Source organism: Rhinopithecus bieti, unplaced genomic scaffold (assembly GCF_001698545.2).
Source record: "Rhinopithecus bieti isolate Rb0 unplaced genomic scaffold, ASM169854v2 scaffold_4553, whole genome shotgun sequence".
Classification (NCBI taxonomy): domain Eukaryota; kingdom Metazoa; phylum Chordata; class Mammalia; order Primates; family Cercopithecidae; genus Rhinopithecus; species Rhinopithecus bieti.
In genome coordinates this window covers 3,900,844-3,928,371 of record NW_016804694.1, presented here as the reverse complement: position 1 = coordinate 3,928,371, position 27,528 = coordinate 3,900,844, and the positions used below count along the sequence as shown (strand labels likewise).

At 51.0% G+C, this 27,528-nt stretch overlaps 1 protein-coding gene across 3 annotated transcripts in view; it reads right to left on the bottom strand.

Annotated features, from left to right (window-relative positions):
* Positions 1–11,323, bottom strand: part of GLP1R (glucagon like peptide 1 receptor) — a 43,078-nt gene extending 31,755 nt beyond the window's left edge. For all 3 annotated transcript variants that reach the window (XR_001885109.1, XR_001885110.1, XM_017870156.1), the window contains exons 1-3: positions 11,055–11,323; positions 3,329–3,425; positions 2,240–2,347 (exon numbers count right to left, since the gene is read on the bottom strand). Coding sequence is in view for 1 of the 3 variants with exons in the window: in XM_017870156.1 (XP_017725645.1) it covers positions 2,240–2,347; positions 3,329–3,425; positions 11,055–11,132 (283 nt within the window). In the remaining 2 variants the exon portion in view is untranslated. The remainder of the gene's footprint in view (positions 1–2,239; positions 2,348–3,328; positions 3,426–11,054) is intronic.
* Between the last annotated feature and the right edge of the window lie 16,205 nt (positions 11,324–27,528).

The window sequence follows — 27,528 nt, the reverse complement described above, 5'->3', positions numbered from 1 at the left end:
AAAAAAGGGAGTAAATTAGCCTGGCGAGTGGCGGGGGGAGGGGGTGGGGTAAAGGCTGGCAGGGGGCCTGTGCAGTGGCCGTTATCTTCATGGAGAAAGCAATAAAACCATGTACACTCATAAATGGGCACCACCAGGACCTATTTCCTGCTCAAATAAAATTAAAGGTGATGGATGGAGCTGCAAGCGGCAGGCAGAGCTGGGGGCGGCTTAGTGCTGAGTGATGGGCCCTGTCCTACGCCTGGCTCCCTGGGGTCTAGAAGCCTGGCAGACGCTGGCCAAGCTGCCAGTCTCAAATCTATGGGAGGCAGAGAAAGCGTGTGTATTGCAGGAAGTCAGGGAGGTATGTAGTGAGGTGGGAAAAATTAACAGCTACCATTTCTCAAGGCCCTGTGGTCCTCCCCACACCCATGTCACTTGGCTCTATCCCATCTCCCAGATGAGTCAAGCAAGGCACAGAGAGGTCTGGCAACTTGCTCCTGCTCACACAGCTAGTCAGCAGAACCACCAGATTGCAGAGTTCATAGGAGAGGGCAGACAGCTCATCCCTGTCCCTAGAGGTGTGCCCAGACAGCAGAGGGCATCCAGACCACTCATCTGTCTCCAGGCCAGAGCCACATGCAAGGGCACCCCCCAACCCTCGACCAAGGAAGCCTTTGGTGCAGCAGTTAGCCACACTGACTCTAAACCAAGCTTCTGGGTCACCCACTAATGGCTGTGTGAGCTTGCAAAAGTCACTGAGCACCTCTGTGCCTCAGTTTCCCCATCTGAAAATGGGAGGGTAATCAGAGTACTTGCCTCAGAGGGTTGTGAGGATGAAAAGAGTGTAGCGTGGAAAGTGCTTCCAACAGGCAGTATTGCAGAAGGCAGGCCACTGATGGGCCCAGGCTCCCGCCTCCTTCTACGCCCAGGCTCTCCCTGCCCCTTGGGGAGAGGTGAGGGTGGACAAGGAGACAGCACTTTTAGGACACCTGCCTGGGCCTCATCTGACTTCAGTCCTACGTGCCAAGGTGAAGTTTACATCGGGCCCCACCAGGCCACCTCCTCCAGGAAGACTCCTGGCTTCCCCACAGCATAACCTCATGCCCACACTTGCTTCTGAGCCAGTTGCTGCTTGGGCTCCGGCCCCTTCAAGGTGTGATGATAAGAGCATGAATTGGATTCAAATCCTGGCTCTACCATTGACCACGTCATTTGGAACAAGTGACTTAAACTTTTTGTGCTTCAGTTTCCTCATCTGTACAGCAGGCATAACAACAGGGTAGTTATAAAGTCCTGCTTTTAGGGCAGGACTTGGCACACGGTATGTACTCAATAAATATTGGCTATGAAGATGATGATGATGATGATGATGATGGTAGGGAAATATCTTTTCTCCCCTTTTGGAGACTGGGAGCTCCTTGCCACGAGGGTGCTTGTCTCCTGTTATCCTCCATGGTACCTGGATGAAACTGGCTCAGTAAGGGAGGCTGGGATAGATAGAGGGGCAAATTAACTAACCCTCCAGTCAGGGATCCTCTTGCAGCCTCTGCAAATCTCTGTACCCCCAGTGACCTTCCCACCTACCCAGTCACACCTTTCCCAGTACAGGGTCCCCCTCGCAGGCAGGAGTGAGCTGAGGAGGGCTGAGTCTGATGGAGTTGGTTACCCACCAATGCCCTGATCACTCCTCCCAGTGAACCCCTAGAGAGTGAGGAGATAGCTAAATGTCACTAACAGGTATGGGCCACCTGCAGACACATATCATACATACATGTATACACACAGCAGACACCCTGGATAGCGTCCCTCCCCGCAAGGGTCTGTCCCCACCTAGCTCCTTTCCTGACTACTGGATTGGAGGGGGTCGCGTTTTTCTTCAGACATTTACTTTCCCTTCCCCACCCACCTGTCAGCACTGGCCTCGCGCCCAGACTCAGGTGGCATCTCAGGCCATCGTGAAACTTATCACTGCTGACCACTCCCCTCACCCCAGGAAAGGCAGGCAGACCACTCACTAGGAGGCCTAAAGACATTCTGGGTGGGGAGGGCTGTGTCTCAGAGGAAAGGAAGCAGTGCCTCGACCCCAGCCTCCTGGATACAGGGGAAGGTGGGGGAGGGGGCTCATCACTGCTGGCCCAGGGCAGGTACCAGGTGGGGGAGGGGGCTCACCACTGCTGACCCAGGGCAGGTACCAGATGGGGGAGGGGGCTCACCACTGCTGACCCAGGACAGGTACCAGGTGGGGGAGGGGGCTCACCACTGCTGGCCCAGGGCAGGTACCAGGGGCAGCTGACATTCACGAAGGAGCCTGGCTCCCCATCTGGCCAGCAGGCATATTCATCGAAGGTCCGGTTGCAGAACAAGTCTGGGAGCAGAGAGAACAGTCTCTGAGTCCCTGCTTGTGACTGGCCATGGTACTTTCCTTCCCTTCCCCAAGACCCCTCGCCTCCTCAGAGGCTGCATGCCACTAACCTCTGCTGAACACTTACTGTATGCCAAGCACTTTCCCTACCCGGCAAGAGCCAAGCAAGGGCACTTGCCACTTATCAGTGGCAGGATCTTGAGCAAGTAACTTAATGTCTGTTTCCTGATCTGTAAAACAGGAGTATTTGCAGCCCCATAGGGCTTTGTGGGATCGAGACTGTATGCTACATAGATAATGGAACATAGTACGTGCTCAACGAACAATCACTACAGGCCTATTCTTAAATTGCACTTCACGGATCAGAGGGAAATGTTAGCTCACCTTCCCTCTGATCTCACCTAAGATAATCTTCTTCAGGTCATGTGTTATAATTACAGTCAGGATTTCAACCTAGGCCCAGCGGGCTCCAATCCTGTGCTCTTTAAACCACCTGGTGAACTCCCTGAAACATTTCTTCTTGTAAATACCTTTGTGGAGCCCTCAGTCCATGCACAGGCTGGGAGGTGCCGAGGACAAAAAAGGCAAGGCCGGGTGCCTGCTCTGAGAGGCTCTAGCTGGGGGGCTGGCCGGGGGCGTGAGGGAGGCCACACGGCTAAGACAGCTAAGACAGAAGTAAGACAGCAACCCCAAAGCAGACTACAGCAAACGAGTAAGAGCCAAATGATGGCAGAAGTCCTGGGGAAGATTTTCTGGAGGAGGCAGTGCTTCCGCGGACTTTGAAGAACAGGAAGATTTTGGTCGATAGAAAGGAAGGTATCCAGGTGAAGGAGTAGCTTGGACAATGAGATGAAGGCAGAGGGCAGAGGTGGTGGCATCCTATAGAGGCAAATGACTCCCAGTCACAGACGTTGGGTTCATCAAATTCCTCCAAGAGTTGGTTGTGTGGGGAGCACTAAAGGTGGGGAGCTCACCTGGACTCACCTGTGGTGGGAGGTGGGTCCTCAGTCAGGGAGCGCTGGCACTGGCGTCGGTATTCTCGCCATTTCTGCACTGTCTCCCAGAGGGACACAGTGGCACCCTGAGGGGAGGGCATACATGGGAGGCCTGTGGGTTCAGCCAGCCCCTCTCCTGCCCCCTCACCCCCTAACACACTTGGTTTCTCGATCTCCATGAAACCTCAAAGCCCCAAACTCTGCCAGGTGTCAGCCACCTCTGAAAGAGAGTGGGAATAAGTCACTGCCACCCAGGGGCTCCAGGTGGATGGTTTCACATCTTCATTCCTCCCAGGGGACTGGTGCACAGCTTGATGTGTCACAAGTACCCAGCAAATGTCTGCTAAATTGATGCTTTTGGGGAGGTGGGTGGATGAAGGAGGAAAGGAGAGTGTGTGCCTCATTCCTGGTCTCTGATCTCACTTAGGAGAGAGACTTTCTGAGGGCCCAGGACTCTAAGCTCCTTCTGGTGCCTAGTCAGCCTGCCTGAGGGCTTCCTGCACTTTCAACCATTCTAGAAGGAAACACACAGGCCAGAGTGGGAGAGGAACTGAATCAAGGGTGCACAGGCCCCCCCAGGAAGCAGAGTTAAGGCTAGAATCTGGAGTCCTTCAGATCAGTGACCATGGTGGAATATTGGAAGGTATGCGGGGGCAAGCAGGGCAGCGTTCAGGGCTACAGAGAACCCGGATGTCTGCCATTAGCATTCCTCCTCCAAAATGCACTCACTTACAAATGCACTCAACACAGCCCCCTTGTGCTCCCCTGTGACACAACAACCAAATCTAATATTCAACCCAGCTTCTATCCACCCAAAGGAAGAGTCCTGAGGACATGAGGTGAAGGGGTCAGGGAGGTTGCAGAACACTGAAGTCACGCCTGCAATGGGGGGGATCCCCTTCACCTGTGAGTAGGGAGAGCTGAGCCTCCACTTCCAGTAAGGTCACCGAAATGGCTTTTTAGCACACAGACCCAAACAGACCCATCCCACTGAGAATCCACCGTTCCTTCTCAGCATTTTTGTGCACTTCCTTCGGCTATGTCTTGGGATTGTGGTTCTGTTTCGTTTTTTCCTGAACAGCCTTAAAAATTATAAATATTCGTCTTTAGAGGCTGCAGATGCTGAAATGACCCAAGAGCCCCATGTATAAAATGTAGGACCTATACATAATTTAAAACAACATTTTGCTTTTTGAAATCACAAAAATGTCCACGTGTGCTGAAATTAAAATAGCTTCTTTATAGAAGCTTGCCCCCTTGCCTTGTGGCGTGCTGGGTACACGCTGGATCTGGTCTCGGGTTCTAGCTGGCTTATCTCGCACCTCCCTGAGAGACTTGGGTTGCCTTGCTCACCCCCTGCTGCCTCGCAGGCCCCACGGAAGGGCCCAGCTCACTTTGAGCCCCAGCAGCGTCCTTGGCATAGGTGTGCCGAGGCCGCAGGGGCTACCCTGAAGGACAGAGCTCATCTGAGGGCAAAGGTCAACTGTATTTGCTTGGGGAAAAAAAGAACAAGAAATCAAACATAACAGTTGCAAAGGTGTTGTCCATGATATTAGCCACAGCTGAGGAGGTGGCACAGTTTTCATCAGAGCAAGTCCTGGTGGATCAACCCCGCCACCCTAACCCCTTTCCCTTCTCCCTTCTTCCCTCTTCTCCAGGTAAAGGGCTCTTCCACGCTGCCCCTAAATGCAGCAGCTGCTGAGGGTGGAGGGCAGAGAGACAGAGAAATCCCCCTTGGTTTCTGTTTCTAGAATGAAAGCAGACAACACACAAGGTCACTGCTGGGAACTGGGGCAGAAGGTGTGTCTGGGGCAGGCAGAGAGGCTGTGGAAGCCAGTTCTCCCCAGAGGCGGGGGAGGGGTTAACGACCGTGCCATGAAGGCCAATCTGGCCTCCGGCACCCCAGGGCAGCGTTGTCACCTACTCTGAGCAGAGCTGTGGACATAAAACTATCTTCAGACTGGGGCTCCCTGAGGACGGGGCTGTGCCTCCCCTCAGACTGGGGCTCCCTGAGGATGGGGCTGTGTCTCCCTCAGACTGGGGATCCCCGAGTCAGGGCTGTGTCCCCCTCAGACTGGGGATCCCTGAGGACAGGGCTGTGTCTCCCTCAGACTGGGGCTTCCTGAGGACGGGGCTGTGGCTCCCCCTTAGGTAAGGGATTCCTGACAGTAGGAATATCTTGTCCTCTCCCTGCACCAGTTCAGGGTTTCTAAATACCTTGGAGCCTTCATCCCAACCCTGCAGGCACACACACAGTACGAACTACCCAGACTTCTGGCCTCTCCCACACCTCGTATTTACAGAAACCATAACGGTGCCAGGTTCTGGGTGGTTGTGGGTGGAGGGGAATGCAGGGAGTATAAAGGTGACTGCAGGAGTCCTGCCTGAGAGAGTCCTCAGGCTACTCGGGGGTGGGGGTCAATGCTTTACAGGATAAGTGACATAACAGGGAAGCCAGTGGGTGAAAGTGTTCATGGAGTGATTGGGGCAGGGCTCAGTGTAGACTCAAGAGGCCTGAGGGACTGGGGACTGTGAGGTGGGGCTGGGGTGAAGGGAGTTGGGGGCAGACTGGGCTAGCAAGGAGGAGGGTAGGCATTTCAGCAGGAGGGCACAGCAGGGAAAAGGCACAGGGGTGGGGACATCAGTGCTCTGGAGAGCAGAGGAAAGCTGTGGACTGTTATCAGGAGGATTTTGGGGGGCAGGGAGAGAGTGGTGGCAGGCCCTGGGACAGATGGGAGGTTCTGGTCTGGGGAAAGGCTGGGTAAATGAGGCTAGGGTCACCCAGTGCCAGGTAACACCCAGCGGCAGGTTACCTGGGTGCCCAGGTAACATAGTGGAGACTGAACAACCCTGGGCTTGGGCTCAGATCTGGGCCTGGACCTGGCTCACCCAGACATTAAGTTTGCAACTGAGTGCAAGAGTTGTATGTTTTAGCCTCAGCTTAAACTTGTGCAAATGGGAACAGCAGCCCCTCCCCCATGAGACGGCTGTGAGGACTGAGTTAATGCTTAAGATGGTGGGCACATGGAAGAGGCTCAGTCAATGGCAGCAATCCCCATGATTTCTGCTATTTAGAGGAAAGGGCAGAGTGGGAGGGAGTGACCAGGCTTCCTGGGGACTGGGGCCCCACCCCTTCCTCACTTCTAGGATCAACACATTCCCAGAAAGAGGAAATTAATATATTTTCACGTCCAATGACCAATCATTCTGCTTAATTTGTGAGATCTTCCAGCAGTAACCACAGCCAATGGCAAAGTGAAGCAGGGAGGAGGCTTGGGACCCCATGCCCTGTGAGGAGGGGCAAGGCCCTGCCCAGCAGTGTCCCCCACTCCTCCATTTCATCCTCCCACAACATAAGTCCCTGCTGCAAGCCTGACAAGGTGGGGCTGTGGGTGCTGGGGAGCAGGGAGGATGTAATCCAGATGTCCCTGTCCCTCACAAGGCAGCAGAGCTGATGAGGAGAGCAGGGCAGGGGTCAGTGGGGGTCTAAGGGGCCATGGTAAGGGCAGGATGGCAGTTTCTAGAATCCAGACTTGACAGGCTTCATGGGATCCATCTGAGGTGGATGAAGGCACATGGGGATGACGCCTGGTTGGAGGTTACAAGAAGGAAGGGGCATCCCTCAGATTCAGGAGTTTCGGGAGGAAGCAGGAGACAGGAGAGAGGACACCAGGAGGGAGTGGTGTGAGCTACAGGAAGGAGCTCTGGACAGCGATTTACAAGTCCTCGGTCTAAATCCCAGCTCTGTTAATGCAGGACGGTGGGACACATTTTATCTTTTTGGACCTCAGTTTACTCATCAGTTGCCAGTTCCACCATCTGTAAAATGGGCATATCATTCTTCTCAGAGACTGTACAGATCCAACAAGATAAAGCAGGTGAAAATCTTTGTGACTTCTCAAGCCCTGTACAAGCAGGCAGCGTTGGAAAGAAAGACAGCAGAGAAGGAAGCAGGTGGAGCGGAAGCCCCTGGGGTAGCAGGCCTTCAACACCCCGGGAGGGTCTCCCTCTCCAAACGCTGGCTGCCAACCTGAAAGGCGTCTCCTATTTCTCAGAGCGGGTAAGTGTATCAGATTCTTTCCTTCTCTGGGGACCATTTTGGTTGACGGGGAGGAGGAAAGAGATCTTGGCCTCTCTGTGCCATGAGGTGGGAGACGCGCAGGAGGGCCTCTCAAAAGGAGGAAGAAGGGATTCCAATTCAAATTTCTGGAGGCCTCCAACCAGGTCCAGCCCTTCAGGTTCCCTGGCATCTCCTCCCAGGACCCCAACCTCCTTCCTCTGTGTCACCTCCCAGAAGTCAAATCACCCCTTCCATCAACAGACTCCTGTCTCTTTGACTGCCCCTTGTTTTTCTTTCTTTCTTCTTCTTCTTTTTTTTTTTTTCAAAAGCTCAGAGCTTACAATACATTTTTTTCCCTAAGGGCTTTAGATATCTGAACGAAAGGACAGGAAACGGAATACTACACACATGTTCTCACAGTCACAAAAACCCCCACGTGGACACTGTCACACGCATCATCACACACGTCCCCATGCACAATCCCAATGCTGAGACACTAACACAGATTCTCTCCCACCACACACAATCACTCACAGACTGCCAGGTACACACTCACATGCTGAGACACTGTCCCCAAGATACACACACAGAGGAACGCACAGACACTCTCACAAGCACACTATCTCCCCTGCACATATAGACACACACTAGTTGACACCCATTCATGCACCAAGATGCCACACACACACAGACACACACACACACACACAGACCCTCCCACAGACACAGTATGACATGCAGGGTCACAAACACATAGATAGTGTCAGATGCAGAACTGCATGCTGAGATGTTGCACACACAGGGACTCATTCCCACACAGACCGTTACACACACGGTCACTCACATATACCTGGGAAACGCGGGCTCATATAGCCCACTCCCTTCTCCCCCTGGTCTGTCTCAGTCTACCTGTCTCTATCTCTGTCCCCACCACCAATACCACCACCCACACACATAGGAATTTTCCTAGGGGCAGGCTGCCACTGAGGAAGCCTGTTTTGCCTTGGTGCAGGGCATTCGAGGGCAGGATGTGGTTTCTTGGTTGCTCCTGCCCCAGCCCCCAGCCTGGGTTCTGTCCAGAAGGAAGCCCAGATTAGAACAATGTCCACTCTGACCAAGGCTCAGCCCTGGACTCCATCCACCATTCACTAGAGTACAGAGACCCAGGGTCTCCAAGAGCCCCTCTCAGTCCTATCCTGAAGCCCTGGAAAACACTTCCGGATCCCCAAGGACAAATGGGTCAGTTCCCCCATTTGACTAAAGTGACTAAAGCTGCCATTTCAGGGTGCCAGTGTCCATCCCCTCCATAACCCTGTGTGATAGAGTTTATGATCCCTATTTACAGATGAGGACACAGATTGGGGATAATCAAATATCCAACTCAAGATCACCAGCTAATAGCAGTCTCTATATTTGAATCCAGTTCTGTCTGATTTTAACTTTGAGTATGGAGGGCTTGCCTGTCTCCTCAGTAGGCCCACTCCCTCACCGGGGTCTTGGACAGGTAAGGACCAGGGTAGGGGAGTGAGGTTTCCCAGCAACAATGAAAGAGTGGCCTAGGGCACCTTTTTCAGAAGTCAACTCAGCCATCCCCCTACCTGCAGGGATGCTGCTTCCGGCCTCCGCAGACCCGACAGTGAGCAGCTCACTCTCCGAGTTCTCCCTTCAGTCCCATCTGAGTAGGAGGTGTTAGATCAAGAGCCCAGCCCCTCACCCCTTTCTCCTCCCTGCTCCTGAACTGCTGAACTACTTTATACAGGGACCCTCTTTTCTGAGCTTTCATCCCCCCATCAGCAACACGAGGGGAGAAACTCTAACCCTGCTGACTTCATAGACAGAAAACAAAATGCAAAATACACTATTTTTTAGTCCTATAAGTATGCATGATGTTGTGTCATAATTATTGCAGTCTATCCTTAGCACCCCCTGTAACTCAGATCTCCGTGGCAGCTCAGTTTCCCATGACAAGAGCACCCCCTCAAGGCTCCCATCTCAGTTAGGACCTGTCCCCTCCTATCCTTCTCTACCACCCCAATCGTGTTATGCCCCCAGTGTGCCCAACTTTTGCCTTAGGCCTGGGGCTAAGGAGTAAAATTGGATCAGAGGAAAGTGCGGTTTCAGGAGCCTGACACTTCTGGGAATAAGACCTCTGGGAAGACAGCTCACAGAAACTTTCCTCTTCCCTATGCCTTCTTCCCTTCATTCAAACCAGATCTGTAAACCTGGCCTAGAGCAGGATGGGACCAGGAAGCAGAGCCTCCACCCCTACCCCAACCCAGTCCATAAGAGGAGGGAACGATGGGCAAGAACCACGTCTTGGGTCTGCAGCCTTGGCCCCTGAAAGATCCCAACCACACCAGGAAAACCAAGGCCTGGCTGGGGGCGCTGTGAGGAAGGTGCCTTGGAAGGGAGTGGGTGTCTCCTGGGGCTCAGGGCAGCAGCTGGGCTGGGGAACAGGGGCGGGGAGAGGATGCCTCTGGAAAATAATCTGGGGGCTGAAAATGTGCTGGCCCCTCAGCTGAGAGGCACGTCTGTCCACATCTGGGGTTTCAGCGGGGGTGGAGTCTGCCCTCACCAAGGCAATGGTTCTGGGACAAACTTCCAGGTTTGTCCAGGTCCACTCCCCACGGATCTCAGTTCTTTAGGTCTGGCGGTAGCAGTGGGAAGTGATAGGAAGAACCTGTTTCCTGACCCAGGACAGGCTGCCCAAGTCTATGTCTCCTCTCTGCTCAAGCATGTCCCAGCATCTTTGGACAGCTCCCCTCTTCAAAAGCAGCTGACCACTGCCCCCAGCCCAGAAGCCTGGGGCAGGAAAGGGAGCAAGAGCAGGAGAGAGGGGCTAGAGATGTCCACCTGTGGCCTGCTCTCTGGTGGCACCAAGGAGCCCAGGTGTTCCTGCGTGTCCCAATATGCGTTCTCTTGGTGCCTGTTGTCAGTGTAGGGTCAGAATGGGAGGTCAGCAGAGTGGTGGTGGGGGGCTGGCTGCTTCCAGAGGGGCACTGAGCCTTCTGCCTGTTTGCTACAGAGGCTGGAAGGGGACGGGGGTAGGTTCCATCTGGGAGGTCACTGGGGAGGACAAGCTGCCACCACAGGGTCCCAGGGACCATGAATCAAAGGCTGTGCTGGGGGCTGACGAGAAAGGGAGAGGAGCGGGTCTCCGCACCCTGGCCCTCTCAGCCCTCGTAGGGCCTTCTCAGGGTCTTTGAGCAGGTGGATTGCCCGGGGAGGCACTGCGGGAGAGGGGTCTGGGGCAGACTGTGGGGCAGAGGGAGTCTGGGAGGATGCCGGGCCGTGCCAGGGCCGCTGACACGGTTTAGAAGGAGTTGGGAAAGTGGCGGGGAGGAAGGAAAAGCGGGGCAGAAGTCAGCGCAGGGCGGCTGCGGGGCAGCGGGTGCCCTGGCAGAGGGACCCGGGCGGCGAGGAAGAGGGCGTCTCGCTGGGGTTGGGGGAATCCTCTGTAGTCCAAGCCCTCACCTGGGCCTTCCAGCCCAGGGGCACAAACTCTCCAGTCCCTACTCCCCCCGAGGCTTTCGGATGCCCCCGCCAGCGGTCACGGAGTTTCATTCAAGTCCCAGGGCCCCCCGCCAGGACACTGCGCCTGCAGCCTGCAGCGCCACCCCCCTCCCCCGGTGTCGTCGGGGTCCCTGGGACTCACCTGGGGGCGGGGGCCGGCCCTGCCCACCACCCCGAGCAGCAGGAGCGCGAGGCGCAGCGGGCCGGGGGTGCCGGCCATGGCGGGGAGTTCAGGACTGGGCCATCGCTGCCACCTGCGGAACCGCGTGCGGCGACTGATTCCGGGCGGGTGGCGGGCGGCGGGGGAGGAGCCGGCGAGGGGCCGCCCTGCTCGCGGGAGGGGCCTGGCAGGGTCCCGGTTCTTCCGTCCCGGCCGCCAGAGACCCCTGGGCCCGTCCCGCCGCACCCCTCGGCCGGTCCCGGGCCAGGAGATAGTGGGCACTGCGCTCCGAGCGAGCGCGGCTGGGGATCAGGAAGCGCAGGAGGCGGACACCAGCTCTGAGCGCCGACAGTGCGCCTGGCCGGCTTTCAGCGACAAGCCGGGCCGCCTCCCACCCTGGAACCCCGGACCTCCTCCCGGGTCTCCCAGCTGAAGAAAGCCACAGCAACTCCCGCCCATTCAAGGTCCCTCAAAGGAAACTGAGGCCCGAAGAGTGGACGAGACTTGTCCAAGGTCACACGGCTTTGCAGGCCACTCCTGGAAAGTATCCAGAGCCAGGGGTGACTAATAAGAATTTCTTTTCCCAGGGTTACCCCTTCCCAGGTCCTCTCCTCATTCCCAGGCTCTGTCCTGAAGGCAGGTCCGGGATAGTCAAGGTTGGGGGTGGGGAGACGGCGACAAATGGATCCACAGAGCCCTGACAGTGGGAAGGGTCTAGAGGTTCCCCTCTACCTGGGAACTTCAGCATTGCAGGGCAGGGAGGTATGAGGCTGGAGTCTGCCTTTCTGGAAGCTTCCCCGCCACCTCTTGCAGCTCCAGCCTCCTGCTCTTGTAACCTGTGTATGTGTGATAAGGTGTGCCCATGGCTGTTCCTGCCTTCTTTATCTCTCTCCCTGCTTCGCTTTTTGGGGACTCTGGATTTTTCCTGCTTCTGTTTCCACTCCCACTCCTAAACACTGCAGGGCCCTCAGGTTCCCTTCTTACACCCAACAAGTGGAAAGAGAACGCTAAGAGGGCACTGACTGTATCTTCCCTAATGCTCTTGAGAAGTGGGGATGGGAAAAGAGGATCCCCCACCAAAGAACCTTGATGCCACTCTTAGGAAAGGTGAGTTGTGGCAGCGCCCAGCCTTAGACCTGCCGTGGGGCATGTTGACTAAAGGGACAGGAAGTTTGTGAGAGTAGCTAGTCCCGGGGAGAGAACTGAACTTCTCAAAGTCCTGAGGAAGGCTGGACCTGTCTGAGCCCAGGGGGGGAGACAGCCAGTGGGAGGGGCCCCTGGCTTCCATTCAGCAGGAGAGACCCTCCTCTCCTGCAAGCTCTGGTTCCACCACCTGAGACTCGTTTATTCCCTCCCCTCCCAAGAGGTCGGTCTAGCAGGGACCTTCTACGTATCACTTAGGATTACGTTGTTCAGCTGGGAGTGACAGGAAATCCCACCCCGAATAACAATGGCATAACCAAGGGCTCTCTCATGTAAAGCAAGGCCAGAGGTTCAGCCCAAGGTTGGAGTAGCGGCTCCCTGATCATCAGGGTGCCTGGATCTTCTAGCTTCCACCATCCTCTGCTCCAAGGTTTCCACCTAATGATCCAAGGTGGCTACTCCAGCCATGATATCCAAATTCCAACCGGCAGGAAGGAGGAATGGGAAGGAGATGGGTGCACCTCCACCCATAAAGACATGTCTTGAAAGTGGCAGCCATCAATTCTACACCCGTTGGTCAGAACTTAGTCACGTAGGCACTCCTAGCTGCAAAGGAGGCTGGAAAAAGCACCCTTTATTCCAGGCGACCATGGGCAAGGTTAAATATTGGGCTTTTATACTCTAGAAGAAGGCAAATTTTTAAAAAGACACTGGAAGTGAGTTTTAGCCACTACTATGTCAGGTTTGGGGTGGAGAGAGGAGAAAGGAAGAGATAGAGAAGCTATTCAGACAAAACTGGATGGAGTCTTTATCATGAATTTATCAACCTCCAGATTACATTGATTCAGCAAGTATCTATTGAAAACTTACCACGTGCCAGACACCATTCTAGGTCCTGGGGATACAACTGGTGATGCCATCCCTATCTTCAGAGAGATTATATTCTAATACAGGAGAGAAACATTAAACAAATAATTATTGGAGTCATTTATAATTGTGATAAGCACTAGAATGATAAGCAAATGCCCCCAGCACTTATAAAGCCATGTTTTCTCTGCCAGGTGGCTTTCTCTGACTTGCAGGAACATTTTTGCATTCAGCCAGTGCAGGGTAGGTACCCCTAGGAGCAGCTGTCAACCATGGATGGACAGGAGTGGATGGATAAATAGCCCATCCAGAGGTGTGTACCACAGTCTCCCACAGGTCCCCTGTGTGATGGAGCCCAGCTTCCCACAGCAGTTACCTGCTCAGGAATGCACCCTGTGTTGGCTTCATTTCCTCACTTGTCCCACTTTCTCACAGTAGGGTGCCAGTGCTTCCGGGATCACACCTCGCATCAAAATAAACAATTTGGCTGGGTGCGGTGGCTCACCGCCTATAAGCTCAGCACCTTGGTAGGCTGAGGCGGGTGGATCACCTGAGGTCAGGAGTTCAAGACCAGGCTGACCAACACGGAGAAACCCCGTCTCTACTAAAAATACAAAATTAGCCAGGCGTGGTGGCACATGCCTGTAATCCCAGCTACTCGGGAGGCTGAGGTAGGAGAATTGCTTGAACCTAGGAGGTGGAGGTTGCAGTGAGCCAAGATCGCGCCATTGCACTCCAGCCTGGGGAACAAGAGTGAAACTCCATCTCAAAAAACAAAATAAATAAAAAATAAATAAATGATTTGTCCTTAAATCCTCATCTCAGGATCTGCTTCTGGGAGACCCCAGCTGAAGACAGTGGGCCTATGAGGGTATTTAGGAAGCTTAGGGCCAGTCCCTCCTCTTAACATCTGGGAGTCCAAAAACCTCCGAGTTTGCTGTGATGCTAGGACAGAGTATGGACTCGGGAATAGTTTCCTTCTTTCCCCTTGCTGTTACCAGGGCCTCTCACTCAGGCTCCTTAGAGCAGAGGAAAGGATGAGCTCCATAAGAGCAGATATTTAATGGACGGCATACTGTTTGCTAAACTGTCAGTACCTGTAATCCCAGCTACTCAGGAGGCTGAGACAGAAGAATCGCTTGAACCTAGGAGGCGGAGGTTGCAGTGAGCAGAGGTCATGCCACTGCTCTCCAGCCTGGGTGACAGAGCAAGACTCCATATCAAACAAACAAACAAAAACCCTTGAAAACAAAGATAACAGCTACTACTTACTGAGCCAGAAGCTGCTGAATGCTTGGTGTACCCTGATCTCATCCAGTATTATGCACAAGTGTTATTGTGCCCATTTTATGGATGGGGAGACCGAGGCTCAGGGATGAAAAGTGAGTTGCCCATAAGAACAAACAGGGCATTCATCCCAGGTCCACCTGCTCCCAGAGCTGGTGCCAAAGCTTCCGATAGGCAGCTGAATTTGTGGCAGCACAGAGGATGCAGGCTGCAGCTCAGCCAGCCTGTCCGGGAGCAACTCCCTCTACAACCCAGAGCTCTGGGTCCTGCTCCTTACCCTTAGGCCCAAGGCTTCTCCAGTGACCCTAGCATGGGGTGCCCTCAGCTTCCACTAAGAAAACACGGTGTTGAGATTATCTTCAGAAATAGGAATGGGAGCAACTGATGTGTGCTCCCGAGGAAAAGATGCTGCAAGGCCCATTCCCCAAGGAGGCAGACCTGAGAGCAGGCCACCCGACCCTCTTTTGTCTTCAACAGTAAAGCCTTGTCCCTAGCAGGAAGACCAGGCCGGTGGGCAGGACAGATCTATTTTTTTTTTTTTTTTTTGAGACAAGAGTCTTGCATTGTCACTGGGGCTAGAGTGCAGTGGCACGATCTTGGCTCACTGCAACTTCCACCTCCCAGGTTCAAGCCATTCTCCTGCCTCAGCCCCTCGAGTAGCTGGGATTACAGGCGCCCGCCACCACGCCTGGCTAATTCTTGTATTTTTGGTAGAGATGGGATTTCGCCATGTTGGCCAGGCTGGTGTCGAACTCCTGACCTTGTGATCCTCCCGCCTCGGCCTCCCAAAGTGCTGGGATTACAGGCGTGAGCCACCGTGCCCGGCCCAGGACAGATCTTTCACTTGAGAGAAGACAGGAGGGAGAGAAGGAAAAGAGAGACAGGGAGGTCGTAGAGTGGAGTGAAGAACAGGGAAGGAGAGGGAATTGCTAGAAAAGATAAGTGTCTCTTCTTTTTTTTTTTTTCTTTAGACACAGTCTGGCTCTGTCGCCCAGTCTGGAGTGCAGTGGTGCAATCTCAGCTCATTGCAACCTCCACCTCCTGGGTTCAAGCGATTCTCGTGCCTCAGCTTCCCAAGCAGCTGGAATTACAAGCTTATGCCACCATGCCCAGCTAATGTTTGTATTTTTTAGTAGAGACAGGGATTCACCATGTTGGCCAGGCTGATCTCAAACTCCTGGCCTCAAGTGATCCGCCCACCTCAGCCTCCCAAAGTGCTGGGATTACAGGCATGAGTCACTGAGCCCTGTCAGGACAGGTATCTCTTGCACACATAGTTCAGGTTTCTTTCCAAGCTCCATGTCCCTAAGAAACTCATTTACTTCCCAAAGTTCAAGACCACATTCATCTTCTGAGTGATGAGATGAGGAAAGAGCCAGCATTTTTTCAGCCTGATATAAACACACATGCACACACATACCTAAACACAGATTTTACAGTCTAACAGTCAAATCCATCTCAGTCACTTACTGTGTATCCTTAGTAGCACTAAGCCTTGGTATAAAATGGGTCCAATAATAAGAACCAATATTTACCGAGCATTTGCCTTGAGCCAGGCACTGTTTTAGGAGCGTTATATGTGTTATTTCATCTAATGCTCACCATCGCCCTCAGGCTGGCCCTTGCCAGACAGTCTGAAGATCTGCTGCTGAGAGAAGGCAGAGGCCTCAGCAGTGGGCCAGGAATCCACCTTCTGCCAGGAGAACCTGGCTGCCAGCAAGTCCTGGGGGCAAAGGAGGGTGTCATGAGAGGATGCCTCTTTAGGTAAGGGCTCCACCCCTCCACCTCCTGCTTCTCTTCTCAGACTCTGCCCTGGGAGCAACCCTGAGTTGTAGAGTGGGATCTTTTTTTTTTTTTTTTTTTGATGGAGTTTTGCTCCTGTTGCCCAGGCCAAAGTGCAAGGGCACAATCTTGGCTCACTGCAACCTCCACCTCCGGGGTTCAAGCGATTCTCCTGCCTCAGCCTCCTGAGTAGCTGGGATTATAGGCGCCCACCCCCACACCCGGCTAATTTTTGTGTTTTTAGTAGAGATGGGGTTTCGTCATGTTGGCCAGGCTGGTCTCCAACTCCTGACCTCGTGATCCGCCCACCTCGGCCTCCCAAAGTGCTGGAATTACAGGGGTGAGCCACCGTGCCTGGATCATTTTTACCCCAATTTTACCAATAAGGATGCTGATTCCCAGTGCACTTAGGTAACTAGCGTGAGATGGCTTGAGACAGCCCAGGAGAGCCTGGATGCAAACCCCCACAGACCCACACACTAACTCCACATCCCACATTTGTCACCTTGCAGGATAGTTTGACTATCAGAAGCAACACTTGCCCAGAACCTGGCACAAATAAGTCCTAGTAAATGGCAGTGTTAACACCACTGTTATTCCCCACAGCCCTCTGTCTTCCTTGCTGTGGTGCACCAGCTGTGCCAGGTCTCATCCAGGCAGCAAGTACAGCTGCTAATGCCCAGGGGCTCTGGTGCAGAACATCACTTCCTGGCTCAGGTGGCTACAGTCAGATCCCCCAAGTCTAGATGGGGAGGAGGTCTGCCAGGGCAAAGGGTCCCTTCCTCTGTGGTGCACCATCGCTGCCCCCCATTTACTAAGCCAGCCAAGGTCACCAGGTGCTGGGTCCTGTCCAGCTCCCAACAGTCAGCTGTGGAGAATTTACAACCTCTTGAGCTACAGTGATTACTACTCTTGTGGGCGGATGCAGCACGCTGTTTTTCTGAAGCGTTACAGCATCATTTTTATAACTGACTTTTCTGTTGCGAAAGAACTCAGTGGGATCACACCCACTTTACTGGGAGGGAAACTGAGTCTCACAAGAGTCAGGGGTTTTGCTCAAGGTCATTTAGGAAGGTGCTGGAAGGGTTTGTACAACTCTGGACCAAAGAAGAGAAAAAAAATGAGATGAGAATGGCAAAGTTCCTCTCTTTTCTCCACATGGGGGCTCCAGCCAGAAATGACTGGGCTCCTGTGCTCTCTCCTGGGAGGGATTAGTATCAGAAGTGGGGAGAAGGTGACAGAAAACCCAGGGGAGGGAGGGAGTCATGGATGGAGAAGTTTGGCAACAGTCATAGAACCAGAAAGTACCTATCAACGAAGATGGTAGCTATTGTGCTAACAGCCACCTGTTCTCTTTTTTTCAGACAAGGAGATTGCACAGCACAGCTGGCTGGATGTTCCCCACATCCGAGCATACAGTGTATTTTAGTTTCCTGGGGCAGCCATAACAAAGTCCCACAAACTGCGTGGCTTAAGCAACAGAAATTTGTTGTCTCATTGTTCTGAAGGCCAGAAGTCTGGAATCAAAGTGTTGGCAAAGTTGGTTCCATCTAAGAACCATGAGGGAGACTCTGCCTGCCTCTCTCCCTGCTTCTGGTAGCCTCAGACATCCCTGGACTTGTGGGTGGCCTTCTCCCTGTCTTCACATGGTCATCCCTCTGTGCCCACATTTCTCTTTTGTATAAAAATGCCAGTCAGATTAGGGACCATCTAACGATCTCATTTTAACTTGATTGTTCTGTAAAGACCATATTTCCAAATAAGGTCATATTCTGAGGTACTGGAAATTAGGATTTCAAGATATCTTTTGCTGGTGAGTGATAACTCAACCTATAAGACATCAAGACCACATTCCCAGGTTCCCTTGATGTTTAGGGTGGCCAAGGTAATGTGGAGAAAAGTGACACAGGCCACCTCCAGGCTGGGCCCATAAGACCTTTCACACCCTCTCTTCCTCCATCTACCATGTTGGACACATATGGTCAGTGGAGAATGCCAAAGCCCCAAGGGATGATGGAACCTCAAGACAGAAGGGGCCTGGGTCCATGAATGACTGTGTGGAGCAAAGCCTCCTGCCAACTCATGTTAGATTGTAGTTTGTTAGGCCATCAAGATTTGGGGCTGTTTGTCATTGCAGTCAGCCCACCCAGACAAGCCCAGTGGCATGTATCCTTGAGCTTATCTGGGGGCAGGGCCAGTTAGTCTAGGCAGAGGGGCTGCTGAAGGTTCCCTCTATGTAGGGGCAATTAAGTAAATGAAGTTCCTCACTCTGGGCCATCTCCTCCTTTCCTACTCCCTTCACCTTACTCAATGAATTACAGGGTCAGAAAAAGGATTCTGGGTCCGTGTGGCCGTGGCTTCTGGGTCAGGGGAGTAGATTCATTTGTTCTTGTCCATCTGGCCCCAGCTTTCCCCACTTGTCTGCCTTTTTCTCTGGAGGAAAGGTGGGGAGCTGGGGAGGAGGTGTTATGACAGAGCCCACACTGCCCCTTCACAGAATTAAAGCTCTTGTGGGTAAGGAGGAAAAGTACCAAATTTCACACATTCGAAAATCAAATGAAAAAGAAGTGTCACACGAGGCCTTCTCACTGTCACCTTTCATCACCTCCGGCACGACTGAGAAACCCACTGAGACCAAAATGAGAAATGAAACCAATGTTAACCCTTGTCTGAAATAAAAGGTTTCCTCAGACTAACACGTTGACTGGCCCAAGCAGCCTCCTTCCCAGAAACTGTCCCAGCTGTTCCCCTCATTGCCCCTCAGACCTTCATAGGGAGGAAAAGAGGCCAGCCAGGCACCCGAATTTTCTCTGAAAAGAATGGCCCTGGAGCCAGGAGTGGGGAAGCTGCTGCTGGCTTTCAGGGACAAGGATTAGCACCAGCGCTGAGTAAAGATCACTGTAAAGCTGCCTCAGAGTCCCCCAGGCAAGGAAGGAGGAGATCTAGGGTAGGCAGGATCCCAGGCAACAGGCCGACCCTTGTCTCTGAGCCTTCTGGGTCTCCCTTTCACTCACCACACTCAGGCTAGACAAAATTACCTCCCCTGGTTCCACATAAAGGGAATTTGATAACCCACTCATTCCCCTCTCCCAAATAAAAGAAAACAAACAAAAAATGGAAAATCTGAATGTTTCTGGGTCAACTCCTCTTAACAGCCAGCACCACCATGCCTTTGTTTTCTGAGTGTGGGCTCAGTGGTCATCTCCAGCTACCTTGGACCTTACGAGTCACATCCAGAATCCAGCTGGAGGGGCAGCCACGTAGGACTGAGCCTGCAGATGTCTCCTACCCCTCCATAGGCTCACAGCCCAAAAGATTTCATTCCCGCCCCAGGTCATTTCTCTCAGTCCCATGGGACTTGTGATGTGGCAACACATCAGAATTTAAAGCTGGCGTATAGTTGAGGGAAGCTCGGAATTTCCCTCTGTTGCTCTGGTCTGACCTCTAGACCTGGCCTCAGGTGGACTTGCAGCTTTGCCCAGCAGGTGTCATTTTCCAAGGAACCAGTTGCAAAACCAGCTTGAGTTACTTCCTTCTCCGTTCTGAAAGCCGTCGCCTCCAATGCACTTGGTGATGCTCTGGTTTCTGGCTCATTTGCCAAACGGGATAGCAAACAAAGCTGATGAGCCTACCCAGTACCTAATAGCTCAGATGTCTAATCCCCCACCTTTCAGGTCCTCTCAGGGGGGCTCCTAAGGGAAGTGGGCTCACAAAATTAATTCCAAGCATGGCAGTTTTGTGATATGAAAATGCACAGTTTTCTGATGATGCCAGAGAACCTTAGGGCCCTGGAATGGGGAGACTCTGGCAGCTCCGCTGTGGCTGGGGTCTTGGCTATGGTCAACATCAAGACTGAGACTCCAGATCTTGTGGATGCAAGTCTAGAACAAGGAGTGGGGCTCCATCACCAAGTCACCTTGCCAGGTCAAGGACATGAAGATCAAATCCCTGAAGGTCTATCTCTTATCTCTGCCCATCAAGGAGTTGGAGGTCACTGACTTTCTCCTGGGGGTGCCCCTCAAGGACAATGTTCTAAAGCTCATGTTTGTGAAAAAGCAGCCCGAGGCTGGCCGGTGGATCAGGTTCAAAGTGATTGTCACCATAAGGTACTGCAACGATAATGTCAGTCTGGGAGTTGAGTGGCCCAAGGAGTTACTCATTGCTGTCTGCAGGACCATCATCCTGCCATGCTCTCCATCAGCCTGGTGTAGGGTGACTACCAGGGGACAAGATCAGCAAACCCCACACAGTGCTCTGCATGGTGACACAGTGCTGCCAGCTCTGTGCCTTTGATGCCACATCCAAGACTTATAGAGCTAACTTCGGGAAAGAGACTGTTCCCCAAGTCTCCCTATGGTGAATACAATGACCTACATCATAGCATCCAGGAATGGCCACCACATGGTGCCTTTACATGGGAACAATCAGTGAACAAACCTGAAAGCAAGCCAACAAACAAAGACCCACAAACACACAGTAAGGGAAATAACTGTGGGGTAGGCTCTCTCGCAGGCTCCTGCCATTGCCTGGTTTAGGGTAAAGGCCCTGGTCAGGGTGTTGGAAAACCTGAGTTCTCATCCTGGTCTTCTGCTATTCTCCTTTGTCCCCTAAGGCAGAGCACCTTAACTTTCTGAGTCTCAGTTTTCTCATCTGTATGAACATCCCTTCTAGTGCCTACTTACACAATTGTTGTGAAAATCAAATGTGATAATGTGCATAAAAGAACATAGGAAATTGCAAAATGTCATCTAGATAGAAGGAAATCAGGGTCATGCCCACAACATTCATGCACCTCCATGGTGATATGTGTCCTGTGCTGCAGCCACACCAAACACTTTCTCCTGGTTTAAGCTCTGCCCGCCTTTGTGCACCTCTGGCCTCAGCTCCTGCTGTCTCTCCTAGAATGCTCTGCTCCCTTATTTGCTTTGGTCAGATCCCATCCATCCTTCATGGCTCCACCTGAAATCTACTTTCTCCAAAGGCCTTCCTTGATCCTTCAAAAGAAAGTCAAGTCTCTCTCCTCTGTGTTCCCACCATGTCACTTCGTCTTTAGGGCAATGACCACTTTCTGCCTTACATGATGGCTGTTCATGTGTAGTTTATGTTCTCTGCTGTCTTGCCTATCTGGGGGCAGGGTCCATGCCGTGGTGGTTCTTGCATCTCTCCTAAGGCTGCGTACAGAGCTGACAGTGCACAGGAGGCACGCAGCACCATTCCATTTTGTTGCAATGAATCGGAAAGGACCTCGAGAGGTGACCAATGCCTTCGGGGCCTGGAGGCAGAAGATGAGCAGTCAGGCTCCAGGGACCGGGTCTATAAACATTTTTTGACATAGAGGCCCAATTTCAAAGCCTAGTAATTTTAGATTATATTTGCATTTGGAGGCTTTTAAAGTACCAAAACTTTAGATTTATATCTTCATGAACAGATGTGGAAGGGAAAATCAATTCCTCATAGGAATGGCTTATTTGTTTTTATCTCAGTGCTGAATATTATGCACCAAGTGGCAAATTAATACATAAATTGACCAGAGACATATACACCCTGATGAGAATGGCGTGAGGAGTGGGCTGAGCTCCATGTGGCTGGCTGTGGCAGATGCTGCCCATTATGTGTCAGTCAAGTCAGAGTTTCCCAAAAAGATGTTGGAAGCAAAGGCAACTCTGAGTGTTAGAAGAACCCAGACTATTCCTCGAGAAGAAGGGCAACGCTCACACACGTCATTTAGGGGGACATGTGGTATGGCATGCAAGGCTGGTGCCATCTTGCCTTTCCGGGGCTGTTAGAAGGATGTCATGAGAAAAGGCATGGCAGCCCCCTGGCCCTTTCCCACGTGTGCCCTCTGCTTCCCCCAGTGAGCACGTCCCTCCTCCAGGACAGGAGGAAGAGAATGGAGAAACATTACAGATTGGTCCTGAGAGAGGTGCCGTCTGGGGCTGGTGGGGCCCCCTTGCTCTCGCCTGGCTTGGCTCCCAGAGTCAGTGATGTGAGCAAATGAAGCGTGAGCACAACCTCCCTCCTCCCTCCTGCAGGCATCAGTCCCAGGAGCCCTAGGGCAGAGTGGAAAGGTGGGCATGAGGGGCAGGACAGGGCCTGATGAGAAGTCAACCTCTGGGCCAGCTGACCCACAGCCAAGTGTTCCATGGGCAGAGGAGGGCCCTGAGGGGAATGCAGGATCCAGGGCCCACCAGGGAACTCCACAGTGGGCTGCTGGTGGCCGAGGACTGGTGTGTGGGCTTCCAAAGAAAGCAGACCAGGCAGAAAGGGCAAGTCTACTCTAAAAAATTCCATAAACATGGAAAAAAACTAAAAGTGACTGCTTTCCCCAAGAGAGGGGATGACACATAATAGACAAAGCTTCTGACGTAGTCTAGCTAAAAACCAAAGAGCTAGTTATCAGCTCTGGAGGGAGCGGGGTTGGGGAGAGAGAGAGGGACAGACACACACACTCACACAGGAGACACACAGAGACAGAAAGAGACAGAGGGAGACGGGGAGAGGGAGGAGGAGGGGAAAGAGCATTTTCTATTTGTCTCATTCAGGTTCTTATCATGAAGGGACACCGGATGTCCTTTAGGGGGACAATAGAGGAGGAACAATGGAAAGGAAAGGGTTTGCATAATCAGAAAGGACCACACGGAAACCACAAATGACAGATGGGTGTCCTTATCCCCCAGACACAGGTTGACATCCCCACTCACATGTCTGAGGAGGCTGAGGTTCCAGTGACAGAAACGCCCATGGATTTGTCATCTGGGAGATAGGGACAGAGCCCTCGCATTCATAGCCCCCCATCTTGAAGAAGCTGTGAAGATGCGGGGGAGTCAGAGGCTCAAGCATCAAATCCCTGCACCAGGTCAGGTGGGGATTTTGCCTGGAAATAGAGAGGAGGTGCTTTAATGAACCGGTCTCATCCTGGGTGAGAATGAGAGGAGAGGCAGCTCTGTCAGGAGAAACAGGGAGATGCTGGCACAGCACATGTGTGAAGAGGAATTTCCACAATCCCTGAGGACACCTGTTCAATCAAAGCAGCTTATAAAGAAACAACGGTAACACTGTCACCCTGTCACACCCCACATTCCCAAGAAGGGTGATCTTGCAAGTCCCGGAGGACTGGAATCAACTGTGAGCTCCTCCTCTCCAGTTTGTTTTTGGGGAGAATGGAGTGGGTTAGGGTAAACTTCTATAAGCCAAGAGCTTCTGTAAGGAATTGGTATTGATTCAGGGTAGACAGAACCGCTTCATTTCTTAAGCATTACTCCAAAGTATTTATGTTCATCTTAGAAGGTTGGATGTAAATCAAGACTTGAGTGTTCAAAACCTTGGTTCCTATCTGCAGTCAAAGCCAGATGCTGGAAGATAGAAACGACGGAGTTGACTAGTTTTTTTTCCACCTGCTGAAGACACAAAAGTAATTTTTCAAAGGCAAAATACAGCTCTATCCCTCAAAAGTTGTGAGGAAGTTCATGACTCTGAGAAAAACGGCGGTTAAGTAAATGGAGACTTTCAGGTTTCAGTTGTCTTTGCACTTGGAGGTCTCTTCAAAATATATCTGGTCACTGGGCTCAGCCTGGGGACTCCTTCAGCCAGGGACCCCCTCTTTCCCAGCCTCTCAGACAGGACAGAAACCACATGTCCCTCCGGTGTCTCGCCCACCATTTCAGACATTCTGGAAAGCTCTCTACATTTCAGGGATATGGAGTCTGTGTGCAGGTGTCAAAAACACTCTTGATTTAAGTTGTTAAGATCCTCTGAGGAAAGCATAAAGAGGAAGCAAGGAAAAGTATGTTCATGATTTGCTTTCAAATTAAAGGAGGTGGGGAAAGAAGATAAGAGTGTGGAGGAAGAAAGGCAGGACATGGACGCCTTCAGATCCCAGGCTGTCCTCCCCAGCTGCCAGAAGTGCTGGCTCACAGCTGCCTGGCCGCCTCGGTCCGGCCCCCATGCCCCCTCACCCCATGGGGCACATTCCTGCTCCATAACTCCAGGGGTGGCCGAGGCCTTTGCTGTGATTGCATCGCAGCCCAACCTCTCCCTCTGCCCTGTCCTGCCTCCTTCACTCCCCCGAGAGTGATGCTCCTAAAAACTGTTTCCAGGAAACCTCCTCTATGTAGATCTCCATCTCAGAGGCTTTTTCCAGAGAACCTCACCTAAGACAGAGAGGGTAGAGGGAGGGGACAAAGCTTTTAGTGTTTTTAATGAGTAGATAATTTTTTGTCAAATACAGAAAAGGCACATAAGCCAAAGTGTTTGTCATAGCCCTGGAAAACCCTTGGTATCTGCATTCATTCAATATTAGTGCATACTTCTGGATTTATGCTATATATCCCAACTATACCTAGAGTGTTGTCATGTGGCATCTTTTTATATCTAAAGTAGGATTATTTTTCTAAAACCTTTAAAAAAGACAGCATTGGAGATTCTATTAGATACCCTGGATTAAGTCACTGAGTTACTTTAACTATGATTTTTTTTTTTTTTTTTTTTTTTGGCATTTTAAGTGGAAACAATCTCCATAGTTCCTTAAGTTTTTTTCTTCGTTTAGGATAGTGAATTATTTTTTACACTTTTGCTCCCATTTATCCCTTGCTGAATTGTGTTCTTGAAAATAACATTTTAGTTATTTTTTCTTCTTTTTCATGTGGACAAGGTAGCAGCCCTGCACGGGCCCTGTGTCTCAGGACTAAACCCCATGTCTTCTCACTTGGAGTTCAGGGCAAAATTCTCCAGCCATGCTCCTTCTGGTTACCATGCAATGGAGCTACTGGTATAGAGTCTTCAAGAAAGCCCAGAAAAAGCACGTTAAAATGAATCAACCAATTATCTCCAAAATCCATGAATTTTAAATATATTTATTTGCATATCACACGAATGCTGATATTTGCCTTATAATCTCTCTTCTATGCACATTTTTCTGTCCATTTAGGTAATGAAAGGTGTTCAAATTAACTAGTCAGAGAAACACAGATAATATTATTTTCTATACACAATTATGAATTTTAATGGTTCATGCCTTTGGACTGTGGCTTTTTAAAAACCCAGTATTGTCTTACAAAGTACATCAGAAGCCCTAAGCCTATGTTCATCCCAGCTCTGTCACTCACTAGCTGTGAAAACTTGGGCAAGTTGTTTAGTTTCTCTGTGCCTCAGTTTCCTATTCTGTGAAACGGAGATAATATCAGTATTAATTTCATGGGGTTGGTGCAAGGATTACATAAATTAATTCCCATCAAGTGCTTAGACCAATGCCTGGCAAATAGGTACACTACATTATGACTAACTCACGGACCTCACTGGAAGCAATGGTGAGCACACAGATATTTAAGTCTCTCTTCAGAGACCCTGGCAGCTATTTATAAGCACAGGGCTAGCAAAATAGCTCTTTTCCCCAAATTTTAATGATACAGGAAACATCCAGCTAGACTCCCCAGTCTATAAACTGCCTTAACTTTAGACCCTTTCTGACTATTCTTCATCTAGGCTCAGTTCCTGAGTCCCCAAATTTTACCTCCATACCATCTTTCAAATGCCTTACTTTGCTTCCATTCTAACTGTCATCTCTGTAGTTCCAACACTCATTTTCTTGATTTTGGTCTAGAAGCCTTCTTGCTGACCTACTCACTTCCATTCCTTTAGCAGTCCAGAACCACTAGTGACTCCCTACTGTCCTTCGTGGCACTCTAGACCCTCCCAACACGGCTCGCACCTGGTGTTCCCTCCTTCCCCATCATTTGCCTACATTTACCAGTCAAATTGGGGTTACTTGCTGTCCATTCATTCTGTCATTCAGTCAACACTTCCTAGGGTGCTCAAAAGCCAGATTCTGCTTTCCAAAAGTTCACGATAGAATGGGGAGATAGACGCATGTAATTAACTCCTTGCATTAAAATTCTAGGATTGCAACCCAGATTACTAAACACAGTTGCAACCAAAATGCAGAAAGTGCAATGAATCTTGCCTGGGGGAGGAGCAAGGGGTCGTAGAAATCCTCAAGGAAGGTGAAGAAAGGATCAGGTGCTATGGGAAGAGCTTTTCTTTAAAGCTTTATTGATGTATAATTGAAGTGCAATAAACTGCATACATTTAAAGTGTACAAGTTGATAAGTTTTGACACTCATAAAACTATGACCACTATCAAGAAAATGAACATATCTGTTCCTCACCTTCCAACATTTTCTCCTGCCCCTTTGTAACCTCTTTCTCCTGCTCCCTTCCTTCCCAGTCAAGCTCTGATCTGCTTTCTGTCACTTTTGGTTAATTTGCATTTTCTAGAATTTTACATAAGCAAAATTATACATTATGTACTCCTTTTTTGGTCTGACTTCTTTCACTCAGCATAATTGAGATTCATCCAGCTTTAGTGTGCATCATCAATAGTTTGTTCCTTTTTCTTGCAGAGCAGTATTCAATTGCAGGTATATACCATATTTTTTTCATTCATTTACCTGTTGATGGGCATTTGTATTGTTTCCAATTGTTGATTATTCCCATAAAGCTTCTATGAGCACTGGAATGTATGTATGTCTTTGTATGGACATACACTTTCATTTCTCTAGGGTAATACCTGACAGCGAAATGTCTGGGTCATATGGTAACTACATGTTTTACTCTTAAGAAACTACCCAACCAGTGTTTTCCAAAATGGTTGTACTATTTGACAGTGCCTCCACAGCCATGTATGAAACTTCCAGTTGTTCCACACAAGAGGGTTTTCTTTGATAAGGTAATCAAAGGATGGTGAAAATGTGTGTGATTTTTTCAGAGAACATCAAGAACATCAGAGAGTCAGAGTAGCAGAAGCAATTGAGCAGGTTGAGAGGTGGGATGGGTGATAAAGCAGAAATTTTGTTTGAGGCCAGCTCCTAGAGGGCTTGGGTATTTGCAGAGTACATTCCAGGCAATGGAAACTCATCGAAGGCTCCATCTTCTGTCTCTGGACGTTCCATGAGGTTTCCCACCTTTAGACTGTTCTCTCCCTCATGCTGCTCCCTTCCTTTGAACATACCCATCTACTGTGTTGGTAATATCTATGAAAAGTTGAAGACCCAATTGAAATTCTACCTTGTCTTCAAGTTCATCCTCAACCCTGAGTTTCCTTCACCATTCCTTCGAACTTCACCCATGGCCCTGAGTCACCTTGCACCTCCAATTACGGTGAGTCCCCTATTCATCTGAGGTCTCTGGTGGCAGAGATGGTGGCTCGTTCATGCAACATCATCCACAAAACCAATCCCTTTAGGAAGATATATCTCTCTACACGTTCTTTTGGTCTTATTTTTATGCAAAGTCCAAAGTAAAGGAACATTTTGAATCAAGGAAGGTATAAATCTCATTGCTCATTTTGCCAAGAGCAAAATGAGAAGATGTGGACTGATTC